This window comes from Macrobrachium rosenbergii, chromosome 44 (genome assembly GCF_040412425.1).
Source record: "Macrobrachium rosenbergii isolate ZJJX-2024 chromosome 44, ASM4041242v1, whole genome shotgun sequence".
In the NCBI taxonomy this organism is placed as follows: domain Eukaryota; kingdom Metazoa; phylum Arthropoda; class Malacostraca; order Decapoda; family Palaemonidae; genus Macrobrachium; species Macrobrachium rosenbergii.
The window spans coordinates 11,589,016-11,604,016 of NC_089784.1; the positions used below are offsets into that span (position 1 = coordinate 11,589,016).

Here is a 15,001-nt window from a genome sequence, read left to right on the forward strand (position 1 = left end):
TTTAATTATGAAAATCTTTTTAGCTTACATACGTGTACTCGAACGCTTATCATTCACAATTTTTACCACTAACTCTTGTATGACAGGACTAACTTCCATACCTCTCGGCACGTATAAAACGAGAATACAGATAAATTTTAACATTTATTATCACCCACAGCCGTTTTACATTCACCACTGAGACAAACCCCGCAGGGTATTGCATCACTGTAGCTGTGAAGAACGCAACCTCCGACACAGCTAGACCAATCATTAAGCAGAATGAAACCTATCTCGATTAGTATTGGGTATACGACGTTGTGACGTCACTGACAGGCCTCCTTTTCGAACATCCAGAGCCTTGCTCGCCGAATACTCACACGCAATACCATCACCGTCTCGCCGATTCTGCCGTTACTGTCAAGTCCCGCTGATAAAAGTCTGTTGATAAGTTGCAATCGTTGCAAGAATCTCTTGCAAATTGCTCTGATAATTCATATATTTGCAACTCCATCTTCCATTTGACCTTTTTTCTCGAACTACAAAATGGAATTCTACAAGAATCTTAAGGGTGAGCCATTCTGCTGAAAAATGAAGTTTTCGTAACTAGGCCAAAGATAAGCTTAGGCCTATTCTGATGCGGTTACCGTTGGCTGAATTTTGTCTGGGTTGAAATTTATAGCCTAGTTTGGTTTAACCTATATATCAACGGGGATTTACTCTATGCCATCTAATGGTTATCGATCAGTTTGTGTCGGTATAGGTGTTGTCTGGGGTAGGCTAGGCTAGTTCTGAAAATCTAGACATCAAAATTTTTTCTCAATTCTTACCAATGCCCCAAAAATTTCATAGAGAGCTTTTCACACAGTACCGATGTAAGAAATAATTAAAATGCAAAATAACCCTCCGAAAATAAATAAATAAAAAATGGATGTCTGGGGCCACCCTAGACTAGCTAACTCCAAGTTATGTCTACCAATAGGCAAACCTAAAAATTAACCAAAGATGTCTTTAACCCACACCTATAAGTTTTATTTTACCATCTTGTTTTCTGTTCTTTATTTCTCTGCCATAAAACTGAGCAAAATTTATAAGGTAATGGCACACATTACACCATAGGCTATTGAATTTGATGCTTAGTCTATTTCATGTTTTTCTAGTCTACATATTTTGTATTACAACTTAAGTGTTTTCCATTGCCCATAACATAATGCCTATATTGCTGTATTATGTATTGCTACCTATGGCAAATCATCACAAGTGTACTAATGCATAATACCAGATATAGGGGTACGTTTGAATTTTAAGATGATTGGTAAATATACTTTACAATACAGTAATTACGTGCCAAAGATATGAACGACTTTTTAAAACATTAGACCTAAACTTAACTCTACATTTTAATGTAATAACTGAATCATCTGTGTATTTTAAAAACTTATACTTTGACATCTTATCTTGTGTTTTTTGCACATATTTTACAGTAAGTTAGTGCAAATTACTCATTTTTCTGTTTGCTTAAAGCTTTATCCCCTATATCTACCATTATGGGAGAATCTTAGATGGTAAGTGGAACATTTAGCTGGGTCAAACCAAAAATCAGTAAACTGAAACACCATGAATGGGCAAAAATGCATATATCATTAATGATTAAGCATAAAGATGTGGCAAACCCAATTACAAGGCTACATGCTAACCTCATTTTACTTCAAGCACTGAGTCTTACCTTGCAGGTGGTCAAGTCATCCTAACCTGACCTGTCCTGCTCCCCTGAACCTAGAAGACATACTAGCAGTCCAAGGGAGGCTGTTGGGGTTTGCCCACAGGCAGTTGTCCCCTCAGTCAAGCCTGTTGCACATTCCCAGGTATCGACAGACAGCCACTGGAAAGGCGTCTCATTGGATATCCACCAGTTGTCCTCAAGTTCCAACAATTCCAGTGCGGACAGAAGGCGGCGCAAATGTTTCCAAGATTCATCCTGTCCTCTAAACGATGTTCAGATGATGTTGGTCACAGCTGTGATCCGCTTCCTGTTAAGCGGCCTACAAACGCCAGTTTTAGTCACAGCCTTCCTGTAGTTATGATGTGGACCCTTCTGTCCTGGCCCCATTCCATCATCCTTCCGCACTGGACAGTCCAGAGGCTCGCCCCATGTCAATGTCCAAACGCCTGTCTACTCTCCAGCGCTCGGCACCTGCTTCCAAATATATTGCTTCTCTTCAGTCACCTTTACCTTTAGTTTAAGATGAACCTTTGTTGGTTTCCATTAAGCAGCAGTTGGCTGAGATTGTGAGCTTGCTGCTAGACTCCCCAGGATGGTGCTTTCTTTGTCTTCCATGAAGGCTCTTAAAGAAACTGAAGATTGGCTTTTACATTAATAATTTTATGTGTAAGGATAGATAATCCATGCATCCAACCTCCTATAATGTGGGACTCAGCTGTCTAATTACTTGGTAAGTAGCTTATATAAAAAAGATATTTTTTAATAAAATAAAGTTTTATATTTACTTACCAAGTAATTACATAATCAAAGCCCTCCCTCCTCCCTTTACATAGTTAGGAAGGCATAAACGAATTGAGATCGGTTGCTAAGCTGGTTCCTCTCTTACCCGAAAGTGGGCTGGGTCACTCACCGAGATGTTAGTCAAGTTAGAAAGACTTCACATGAGAGTTTTGCAATTCTTCCTCTACTTTTCATCCAGTTCCGAGTTTTCCAGCGCAGACAGTAAAGCATCGTATCATTTTTTGGTACTTCACGGCCACTGAAGATTTATGCAGATGACGGTTGCCGTTCTCCGCTTCCTGTCAAGCGGTAAGGAGGCTAGCTTCATCTCACAGCCTTCCTGCTGTTTCGCTGTGGTTCCCTCTGTCACTTCCTCAGTCTGACTTCCTTTGGAATGGCGATACTTCTCTCCTGAGTTTTCTTTCGTTGAAAGACTTTACTTGGGTTCCGAGCAAGAAGAGAAAGTGCCATGAACCCTCTCGAATCAGCGCTTTCTAGTGGTGCCCTTTCCCGAACACCGGGAATCAACTTCCGAGCTCCTGGCGCTGATTCCCAAATGCACAGTGCCTGTTCCAGAGCGCTTGGTACTATCTAGCCAGTACTAGGCTCCCGCTGCTGAACTTGTAGTGCCTGCTCATGGAATATTTTTTCTGTTTAGCGGATTTTGTCTGTCAGCCGAAGAATTTGTCACACCTGGTTTTGAACAAGGACACTGCTATCCTGTGCCCAGGCTTTTGAGTCTCTTATGGACTTTTGAAGTTTTTTATATGTGTGCCAGACATTAGTTTCCGCCACATACAGTTCCACATATATATTTTTGGTCTGTACTAGGTATCGTCGAGTCCACACAAGGCGTTACCGATTCCAAATAGGAAGTCGAGCCCACACAGCTGTCAAGAGTCAGCAGGGTCATTAGTGAGCCTGCATGGCCCACAGCCCCCTTTTTCTCTTCAAAGAGAGAGCAAAGTTCAAGACGGAGACAAACCAGACAGTCCTGTCATCCATTCTCCAGGGCAGTTGGATGGAGACCTTGGATATGCAGGATACTTCCTTCCATGCCCACGTCTGGACTTCAGAGAGTAGAGTATCTTGGGTCTGTCTTATAAGACAGGATCTTCCAGTTTGGGGATCTAGGCTTCAGCCTTTACAGCACAAGTCTTCGCGAGTCCTTGCGCCTCTTACATTTGACTTCATTTTCTGGCCATGAACATAAGTTTTTCCTGGACGAATGACTTCTTTGATTCCCTTTGATGGAAAAATGCTTGAAGATTTTGAACACAAGACCAACTGGGAGAGGGCAACAACCGAACACTGTCGTTTTTTCCCAAAGTCCCAGATTTAAGTCGGACCTGCAGTTATTCCTACTCATTCAGAATAACTAGAGCATTTCAAATTGTGTCATATATACAATGTACAACATAGGGTTTTATTTCAAATTAATTTTCACTTAAGGGTCTTATCCATTTCAGACTAGGCTAACCCATGACTATTTCTAAAATGGCTGCCACCACAGCCGGTCACGTTTTTACCTTTATCACCAAGTATCACAACAATCCTTAAAATTTCATAAACTCTACCTATACAGATCACTGCTGTACCAACCAATCACTGCGATCCTGGTCACGGCACCAATTTATTCTGACTCATTCAAAATAAGTAGAGCATTTAAAATCGTAAGTGTTATCGTATCGCCTAAACGATTTGAAACATACTAAACTAATCGTAGCCTAAGTCTTATACTACAACACCCAGGTTACTTCACTTGTGCTATTCCAACTTGCACTTAAAACACTGCATTGCATTGCATTGTGTATATTGATCTAAGACATAAAACGATATACTGTAAACTTACTGTTAGTTTAAATGGCGCATTCAGTATTCCTAGCTTGAATTAGAATCAGATTAGCATGAGCACAGTCTCTACTTCCTAACCCTCATCCAAAGCACACCTCAAGAAATTCTCCTTACATTTAGATATGCATATCTCCTAAAGGAATTTCCCTAAATGAACTTTAAGATGAAAAGGAATACTTTAGTGGACTTGGAGGCACCAACAACTATGGCTGCATTCCCTTTTCTTGAGTCCCTATTAGATCTACACTGCACCAAGGCTGTGATGAGATTGCTCTCACAACCGTCGCAACCAACACCAAATGTTCGACTAACTACCAGACAAACAACCGATGCCAGTAGTTAAGCACTATTACATGTATACTTACAATTAAATACACAGAAGAACTAAAACAATGCTTTTTATTACCAAATACAAACACAACAAAACTTATCTTTCTTCTATATAATACGCATTTCCACTTTACGTAAATTTAGAAAGAATACTTAAAACTATACCACAACTTGCAGAAAAGTACAATCTCTCTTGTCGAAGTTTCGACAACAGTGGTGGCTGTCCGAACTAACTTTCAGAAGGGAAGTTCCTTCATCCTCTGAGACTAGACTTAGACTTCTTCTCAACACCTTGATCTAGGTTGGAGAGCCCACTTGGGGAACTGGGAAGTTTCCGTGACATGTTCTCTGAAGAACAGAGCCTTCACATCTATGTCAGAGAGCTGAAAGTGATTCGCTTAGGGGTTCAGTGCTTCTTGACCCTAGTTCAATCCTAGACTGTGGTAATCCATTTAGACTAGACCACAGTCCTAATGTTTATTACGTTAGCAAGGATACACTCATTTTTTCTCCACCAAACAACAAGAGAACTTCTACTGTGGACAGTCAAAATTGGGTTTTCTAGTCTTTCGATTTATTCAGGCCAACTAATAAGTTCCTGCAGACGAACTGAGCAGTCAGAAGCTTGTTCTTACCACCGAGTGGACCTTGAATCCCCTGGTCTATTGGGAACTGTAGAATCTATGGGGCAGCCAACTTTGGACCTGTTTGCCACCTTAAGGAACCTTCGTCTTCCTCTCTTTTGTTCTCCAGCCCCAGACCCTCTAGCATGGGCAGCAGACTCCGTGCTGCAAGTTCTGTCCAATTTGGACTGCTACGTCTTTCCGCCCTTCAACATAGCCTAGGAAGTGCTGAACAAGTTTCGGGCTCATCGCAATGTTACAATGATCCTCATAGCGCCGTTCTGACCCATGAACAATGATTTCCGAACCTGCCATGGTTGTTGGTTAACTCTCCAAGACTCCTTCCCCAATCCGCATCTACTCGGTCAACCTCCCTTCAAGAGATACTGTACCATCAAGGGTGGCTTGCTCTTGTCTAGATGGGCCTCAGGCTGTCTGGAAGCTTGTTAGAATGAAGGGGTTTTTCTAGACTACCATAGGGACTATCACAAATGCAGACATCAATCATCTAGCTCAGTCTACCAGAATAAGTGAGCGATTATCCATAGCTTGTGTCTTAAGACTACGTCACTCACTGCGAGACACCTGTGACCCGAGTTGCGAAATGCCTCTTTTATCTGAGGAGATCTAGAACCTTTCATATTCCTCCATTAAGGAGTGTCGAGCTATGTTTAACTGTTTTTAAGCAACTTCATCAAGTTCTTTGATTAGTCCAAGCAAGGAAGGAAGTCCGGTCTCCTGGAACCTGGACGTAGTGTTGAAGTGACTGACAGGTCCCTCTTTTGATTTACTACGCTCCTCTTCTTGGATAAGACCTTACCTGGAAGGCTATCTTCCTGGTGACCTTGGCTTCTGTTAAAACTTTTTAGTGAGATCCAAGCCATCATTCTGAAGTAGGTCTTTTTCACAAGGAGACATGGTTTGCTCTTTTGCCCTAGGATTTTATCCAAGAACAAGGACCTATCCAAGATCTGGATATGTTCTTTCTCCCTTAAGAACTTAATGAATATACTTGGCTCTGAGGAAGAATAGAGAACCCTCTGTCCAGTTGGAGTTTTCAGGTATTACCTGAGCAGGACCGGAAGAGCAGAGGGCCATCCATAACCTATAGTGTTCAGGCAAGGACCCATTTCGACCTCTGACTAAGAGCGCATTGTCCTTCATCCTAATTGGACTATACTTCTGAAACCTCTTTCATATTCTGGAGAGCATTTTGCTTACTTTAAATGAAAGCTAATTATGTAAGAGTAGCTTCTACCTCATTAGCGTGCAGGCACAATATGCCCCTTACTTCCATTTTGCAATCAGCCTACTTGAAGTGTAGTCAATTTTTGCTTCTAACTATTTTTAATTAAAGTTAAAAGTGTTAAATTTTGCAGTACCTTGCAAACATTATTAGTAACTGGCATGGTATCGCAGGAGGAAGCACAGGATTTTCTCCTACTATCTCTTCACCTTGTAGTAAGGTGTCAGGTTTTGGGGCACCCACCACTCTCAGTGGACGGGCTGTGGTTTTATTTCAGTGTAGATGACAGTATTGTCTGGTTGTTTTTTATATTGGTACTGTGCCTAAGGCAAGGGCACCTATCGATGCTTTGCTAGCCATCGGAATACTCCTTCGCTGCAAAGCTCAATGGCTATACTGCCACGCCACTACAGGTTAAGGTGAGCGCCAACCAGAAGCAGTATTCTCCTGCAGTAGCTCTCTTAACTGATAAGGAAACAACAAGCATTGTTTTCAATGTTAGCAACTTTTCTATTTCAAATTCATTACATGACTTAATGTTTTGGATTAGAATATGTCCATGTATCCCCCCTCCTGTCAATGTGGATTCAGCAATGTAATTACTGTACTTGGTAAGTTACTTAATTTATAAAATGCTATTTTTTTAATAAAATTAAGTTTTATATATACTTACCAAGTAATTACAGAATCAGAGCCCACCCTCCTCCCCTCTGATGGACATAAGGCACAAACAGAATGAGGTTGTCTGCTAAGTCATTCCTGGTATTCCCATTAGTGGGCAGGACTAGTCATCTACACTAAACAATTGAAGTGCTACAGCAAATTTTGAATTTAAGCTGCTACGTGAGTTAGAAACTACAGCAATGTAATTACTTGGTAAGTATATATAAAACTTAATTTTATTACAAAAATAGCACATTTGTTAATGTAGATCAAATAGATTAGTGCCATTAATGAAACTTACAATAGATATGGAAACTGATCGTAATACTGTATAGCCTTTTTGGACTACTGTTTACACAGAGGTAATAATGGGTTTAAATTCAGTAAAATGAAACTATTGAGATGGCTTTTTCTGTCTGCACTTTTTCTGTCCATCATCAGATCTTAAAAACTAATGAGGCTAGAGGGCTGCAATTTGGTATGTTGATCATCCACCCTCCAATCATCAAACACACCAAGTTGCAGCCCTCTAGACTCAGTAGTTTTTATTTTATTTAAGGTTAAGTTAGTCGTGATCGTGCATCTGGCAATGCTATAGGAAATTATTGCAATTAGAAATACATAGTAAGAAGTTGACATACTATACCTTTGATATTTTAGTAGTTTATGTGCTAAGAAAGAAAAGAAAAAGATATCATAGTGATAACACCAACACAAAACAATATACAGGCAGTCCCCGGGTTACAACGAGTTTGGTTTACAATGTTCATAGCTTATGATGCTTTTCAAATATATTCATCAGAAATTATTTCCCGGTTTGCGACGCATGTTCCTGGGTTACGATGCTTACGAAGCCAATCTGACGGAAGAAATATGGTTCCAAAACGGCGAAATAATCAAAATTATGAGTTTTTTTTTATGAAAAACTCAATAAAAATGCAGGTTACATCATTTTCAAGAACCCAAAGGATTAAAAGCAAGGTTTTCTTACAATTTTCAATGATGTCTCGGCTTGTGACGCAGGTTAGGAACGGAACCACTGTTGTAAACCATAGACTACCTGTACAGTAACATGAAACTTACTTCTGTTGTACCGTATCTCCATATAAAACAATTCAAAAGATGTTACTCATTTACCCTTTGGGCTTCTTGTTACTCTGTTGGATAATTTCATTAATAAATCTCTTATTTTCTAGGATCAGACTGGGCATCTCTTCTCCCTTTTGGAATAGCCTGTGCTGCTGTTGGTTATGGAGTAAAGACTCTAATTGATAAGAAAGTAAGTGAATGTACAGTATAGATTCCCTTAGATAGAAATTTACCATTTATCTTGAGCTGTATGTCTCCTTTTATTTTCTTATTATACAGTGTTTTCAAGTTTTTCTTTTTTACCATTTCAGTAGTCTACCCTCTGGTGGGAGAGTATCTTTTATCAGAGTGTGCAGTTGGAATTTTGTTCACTTCTCCTTTAGACTTCTAATCCCTATCATGAGTGAGAGCAAACTGAGAACTGTTTAAATCATGATTTCCCTCCATGGAAATTTTATTGATCCTAACAGAGTAGGCTACTTGTTTATTACTTGATTTTGTTTTCATGATCAGGGTCATTCATCATGTTTATAGAGATCTTATGTGTGTAGCACATTATACGTGAAGAACCTCCAATAATCTCTCCCACTGCTTTTTTAGGTGCTTTTCCTAGGCTTTCTTGAATCTTAAAAGGGAATCACCCTCCCTTTTCCCAGTAAAGTCCTCTTTGGTTAAGGTGGTGAACAAAACATTAATACAATGAGGCTTTTCAGGGAATCAATTCTTAGCTCTGAATCCAGACTTGAAGATACATGGGTATGAAAAATTATTATGTTTGACTTCAGTAGTCTGTTTAACTCTAAAGTAAAGGGTGTGAGAAAGGCCACTAGAAAGGCAAGATCTGTAAATATTGTCATATCCAAAGGTTCAACTGGCTTTCACGTAGAATTCCTTTGAACCCCTGGAAACTTCACTTAGCTGTTTAATTGTCAGCCATGGTACTGTTCGAGTTTTGATGAGGTCACTCAAGTTCAGTTGAACTGTTTGGATAGTTCCTGTTCCTTGGTTTTCATGATCCTTGACAAGTTAATGTAAAACCCTGGAAGACTTTAGAATCCTTGATAAAGTCAATATAAAACCATTGATGATAATAGAGTAGCCAAAGCTGCAGCTAATGTGACCAGATCAAATTGGCCAGTGCTGTTAGTGACCACTATTTAAGTGTATCATTAAGAACTTGCATCTTTTAAGTGGCTTACTTAATGAAATAAAGAATCCTGTGGCAAATTAAAATAAATGGAACCCACCTGTTGAATTATGGCATTCCTCATGCCAAAAAGAGTATAACATTGAAGTAATTTCATACAAAGCCTCCATTACTACAGGTATATACAGCAACATATTAGCAGCATTTTTGCCAAGTCCCATGAACTCTGATCAGGCCCTGAACTGGAGAGATATCTGGGACAGTAGTTGTAGTCGTAATGCTCTGCTGTGAGGGCAATGCAGTGCTGCAGCCACCTTTTCATTCCTTCCTTCCTTTTGGTAATTTGGTCTTTCTTGGCCTTTTTCTAGCTATTCTAGCAAGGTACCTATAAACTCTTGACTAGATAAACAATGAACCCCTTGCAGTATCTTGCTGTCCCCCTCTGTCCTGGATTAGTGAGGTTAAAAAGTGGAGGTACAATGCTTCTGATGCTAGTAAAAGGGTTAAGCTACCCTGTTAGGGAAAACATGGTTACAGCTTAAGAATATAAAAATTCTGAAGAGGCAAGTAACCAAAAATGTTTGAACTTCTTACTAATTATTTCAATAAATTTTTAAAATTTGATATAACTTGACAAAAACAGTATGTTGTCACCATTATAGAGGTTAGCAAGAGTAAAAAAGATTATAACATATGCCTTGCCGAGAAGCAAATCTACGTAAGATAGGAAAGCCCCATATAATACAATACAGTATACCTTAAAATTTAAAAAAAAAAAGTTCTTCAGATTAAAAGTACTGAACAGTATTAACATTAGGACGGAGAAACAAGTAAGCAATTAATACCGATACGACAATATTTATAAAATATTTTTAAATTTCGCGTGGGCACAGGCAACAGCGTACAATTAGGCAGCGAGAGAGACCAAATTACAATAGACCAACTTCTTTTTCTCCATCTCTTTCATCCTATCTTGTTAAAAAAGTAAAAGAGAACGATGAAAGTATTGTTAGTAATATTATACTCTTGCATACATGTGTATAGCCATAAACAACCGAACGAGAAACTGTTGTTTTGCTTATCACCGAATCAGATAACAACAGCCGTTTAGCTTGTATCTCAACCATCGTATGTAGTAAACAATTACCTTAGTTATGTTACAAATGACGTTAAGTAGAATAGGACTGATATATTTTTACATTATACCCTTATTCTTCATGGATAAAAGATCAGAAAGGAAATATACTGCTAAATTTAAGCTGCAAGTTGTAGCTGAAGCTGAGAAAACAATGAGTCAAGCTGCTAATGACTGTAAATTATCATGCATTGGCGACATGGATGAAACTCGACTGTAATTAAAATTGGAGAGAATGTATTTTAATCAAAACTACTGGGCATGAAAGAACATATTACTGCTGTTTTTATGCCAATAAATGATAAATACATAAAGCTCATATTATGATGAAATCAAGTGAAAAACCGAACAGAATCTTGATTTTTTAACATTAAACACAAAACAAACAGTAAATTAATTTTACAGCGATACATATTTAGGTTATGTTTCAACTTCAAACGCTTCATATAACCTTGCCCCATATAAATAAAGTATCTAGAGATTCATTTACGCTAACTAGAAGCAAGAAAAGCGCTCTGAAGTGAGTTAAGTACAGCGAAGTAAACTTACTGTGTAATGGAGATGTTTCGAGTCAAAGAAGTACAAGAGGAAGGGCGATGCTCAACCATGGGAGGGTTTCAGCCCTTCAAGGCGGCCAACAACGCCATTCCTTCTTGTTCCTTTTCTCCTTCCCTGAGTCGTCTTCCTTCTACTTCTTCTTTGTAAGAATTTACCCATTTACCCTTCACGTTCATCTTCTGTCTCCTGAGTGGATGTTTCTGAAGAGGGTTCTAGAGATCCTATTGTTGTTTCTCTCCCTGCTCCTGGAGGGCGGGTTAAGGATACCCCTCCCTCCTTGGATGGGGGATGAGATTAAGTTTGTGACTTCATTCCAGGTTTGGACACAGATGGTGCTACTCTCCATGAGTATTGGTCGACCTTAGGCCTTCCCGGAGAACCACGGTTGGGGGGACTACTTTCTCATCTGATGATGTCCCAACTCGCCACTTCTGCTTCTGAGAGCGTTTTGTCTGCTGTGTTGATGACATCTTCACGAATGACTTTCGTGTCTATCTTTGTGACAACTGCCTGTATATCATCAGTGTTTCCCTCATCATATGATGCTCCGGGTATGGCCACTCCGTCTCATCTTCATGCGACAGGTCCTTCATTGTCTACTGCTTCTACTCTTCAGGCCTAACTGGAGAGGGTTGCAGTCCTCAAAAGGATCAACCGCTCCATTTCTATAGTACCAGAAAGAAGTGCTTTAGATCTCCATCTCTGGATTTCCAAAACTCAGTTTGTGTAGCCCTGAGAAGACGATGGAGGAAGAGGGACTTTGCGCTATCTCCTCCTAAGAAGATTGGCAGCCTACATTTGGTTTCCAGCTCTCCTTCTCCGTTTCAGTGGTGGGGTTGTTAGTTTATCTCAGCACGGCCACATTCCATCCAAGGTGGCCACGGGCTCACACTCCACGGCCGTTTCTAAGAAGAAACCTCATGACTGCGCGATCACAGCCGTACCTGCAAAGGTTGCAGATCAGGCCCTGCCTGAGGTGATAGTTATTCCTTCTTCTCCCAGTCGTACAGAAGTGGCTGTTAGACCACCGACCGTAAGAAGAAAAGATGATAGACTCCTGTCAAGAAATCAAACCTTGTACGACCGCAGACTCCTTCTCAGCCTTGATTTCTTGACCACGACATTCATGCATGTATGGCCATTCATCCACATCGTGCTTCACCTGAAACAGTAAACTCACTGCACCGGCCTTGAGGACGTGACTCTTCTCCACAGAATTCGTCTTGTATATGGCTGCGACAACAGTCTCGACTGCAATCATGCGGCTGCGACAACTCCCTGTGCTACAGAAGCCCTGCTCGGCCACGACAGCAGCTCAGCAAAGCTCATACCGCAGAGGTCGTTCTCCTCGTCGCTCTTTTAGTAGGGAGTATTCTCCTCAATGTTACTCTCCTGATCGTCCACATAAACTAGATCGACCTGCTTCTCCTCGGGATTCTTTTACTTCTCGGCTTCCATCTCCAGTTCCCTCTGCTTCTTGGGGATTCAAAGGATTTAAGTAAAGCTCTTCTTTTCATCCTAAGAATGAGTTTGGTTTTTCAGATTCTCATCCTTCTACACCACCTCTGAGGGTCTAGGTCCTGAACGTGCTTATGCTCTGGTCGTTCAAAGAGATGAAGTTCAAATTGGAGATTCACTGGATAGAGCTGATAGGAGTTCTAGAGGTTTAGAATTGGAGGATCCTCTTCCACTTGATCGTGACCCTAACAAGCTGGCCAAGATACAGTAAAGTTGTGGAGATGATTATGAAGTACAACGACTTGGAAGAAACTGCTACCGCCCCTTCAGACCAGTCCTCAGGCCTTGAGTTCTTAGGCCCCAAGAAAGAAGCAAGGACCTCATTAGGATTACCCTTGGCTGATCTTGCTGATTTTAGAACAGGTAGATGCTCTTGTCTATGGAAAGTACAATTCGCTACGCTCTGGGCGATCTCTCAAGTTGCTGCCACCTCCTCTTCATAGGCACAGGCGTTTTTAAGCCACCCTAAGAGTCGCCCTACAGCCCAGACAATTGGATCTGGACTTTGTTAGGTTGGGACTGAGTCTTTCTTTGGATCAATTCAAGGGGGGCAGCATTTCTTTTACCTTCCAGGAGGCAGTGTCTACGGAGGCTTCAGCTTCTATAGTCTTACAACGATGTCTTGGCTAGACTTGTGGTGTCCGGCAGTAGGCAAGATTTCTACGAGAACCTTCTCAAAGGATTCTAAGCAATGTTCAGCCTTCTTTCGTCTCCAACAGTCTGGGGCAAGACCGTTTCTTTTCTGACCCACTTAATGGCGAATATGTGGACCCATTGGTTGCTGAAGAGGAGGGACTCCGCTCTTTCTAGGGTGTCTAGATACATTAGCCCTGAGTCCATGCTAGCATTAAGGAATGGGACTTTATGAGAACGATCTTCCCTTTTCCCGAAGGACCTGGTTCAGGCTGCGATTGATAGGAGAAGAGCGACAACAATGACCGTCCGGTTCTGCAAGCAGTTTCTAAATTGTCGGGGCCTGGTCGTCCCAACATAGCTAGAGCGAGACAGCCAGCTTCACAGAGGAAACCTCAGACTTTGATGGGTCCCTCATAGGGAGCAACAATCATCTCCTAAGACCACTAGGACCTCCTCAGCAACGTCCCTTTCAGCTGCGACCCCCCTAGATGCACAAGGGGAAGCAGAGGCAGAGCTAGAGGGCGCTCCTGTCCTTCCGGTGCCTTGGTTGGGGGGTGCCTGACAAGCCTTTGGACAACTTGGCGGCAGCTAGGATTGGAAGATTGGGTAGATGTTCTTCGGGTAGGATATATACTCCCTTTCAACTTTCGTCGTCCTCTCCATCAGAGGACATACCTTCCAGGCTCGACAAAGGATCTGGCTCTCCGGAATGAAATGAAGGAGATAATGGAGAAGGGAGATATGGAAGTAGTGAAGGATCCTTCCATGGCTTTCTACAGTGGAGTTTTCCTAGTAGAGAAGGCATCGGGCACCTGGAGACCAGTTATAGACCTGTCAGCTCTGAATTTGTTCATCAGGAAGACTCATTTCAAAATGGAAACTCCCTGTACGGTTCTAGCTGCCATCAGACAGAACTGCGAGTACTTCATGTTGACAATAGACCTGAAGGATGCCTACTTCCAGATCCTAGTTCACCAGTCATCTTGAAAATTCCTTCATTTCGTTCTGTGTGAGACAGTTTATCAGTTCAAGGTTCTATGCTTCAGCCTTTCGACTGCCCTCAGATGTTCACAAGGGTTTTCACTCTGGTTTTGACTTGGGCTCATTCTCAAGGGCATATTGTGTCTAGTCTGGATGTTGGTGTGAGAGATTGTGATTGCGGTGAATGGTTTTATTCCTTTCTCCTTTTTCTTCTCCACTCCCAGCAAGCAGCGAAGAGAACAATCTTCAGCAATGGAAGAGGACAGCTTTCTTTTTCTTTACTTTTCATGCAAAGAATTAATCTCAGAAATAGAAACGACACCATTCTTCTCTCTATAAACAGAGTATTCTCTTCACAGATCAAGGTAGTTAACCAAGTGTGGATTTTACAACAGATACAAATCCTCCTGTTCTTCTTGGCACATTGTGGAATATTATTCCCATCGTGGCATAAGCCCGGATGTCTGGCTACTAGGAAAACTTTTTCTCCTCTTAGTCAGAGACTTTCAACTCCTTCCTATACTCCAACAATAGTCAGTAAGTGAGCCCAGGTTGAGCCGGACCTACAATCAGTCATTACTTCCTTTTCCTCCCACCAATAAGTAAGTCTCCCCATGTAAAGGCCGAAGGTTTGTATTTGTATGGGAGCAAATGACAAATTTTTAATCAGTCTGTATTTTTCCTAACATACAACCTGAGGCCTTTACATTAATGGCCCATCTCAGCTGACCCTCATTCA

General features: G+C 41.1%; 1 protein-coding gene across 1 annotated transcript in view; it reads left to right on the top strand.

The window, feature by feature from the left end:
* The first annotated feature begins 236 nt into the window (after positions 1–236).
* Cisd2 (CDGSH iron sulfur domain 2) overlaps positions 237–15,001 on the top strand; it is a 29,208-nt gene continuing 14,443 nt past the window's right edge. Inside the window, exons 1-2 of the mRNA XM_067087740.1 lie at positions 237–550; positions 8,395–8,477. Coding sequence (XP_066943841.1) covers positions 526–550; positions 8,395–8,477 — 108 coding nt within the window. The 5' untranslated portion in view covers positions 237–525. The remainder of the gene's footprint in view (positions 551–8,394; positions 8,478–15,001) is intronic.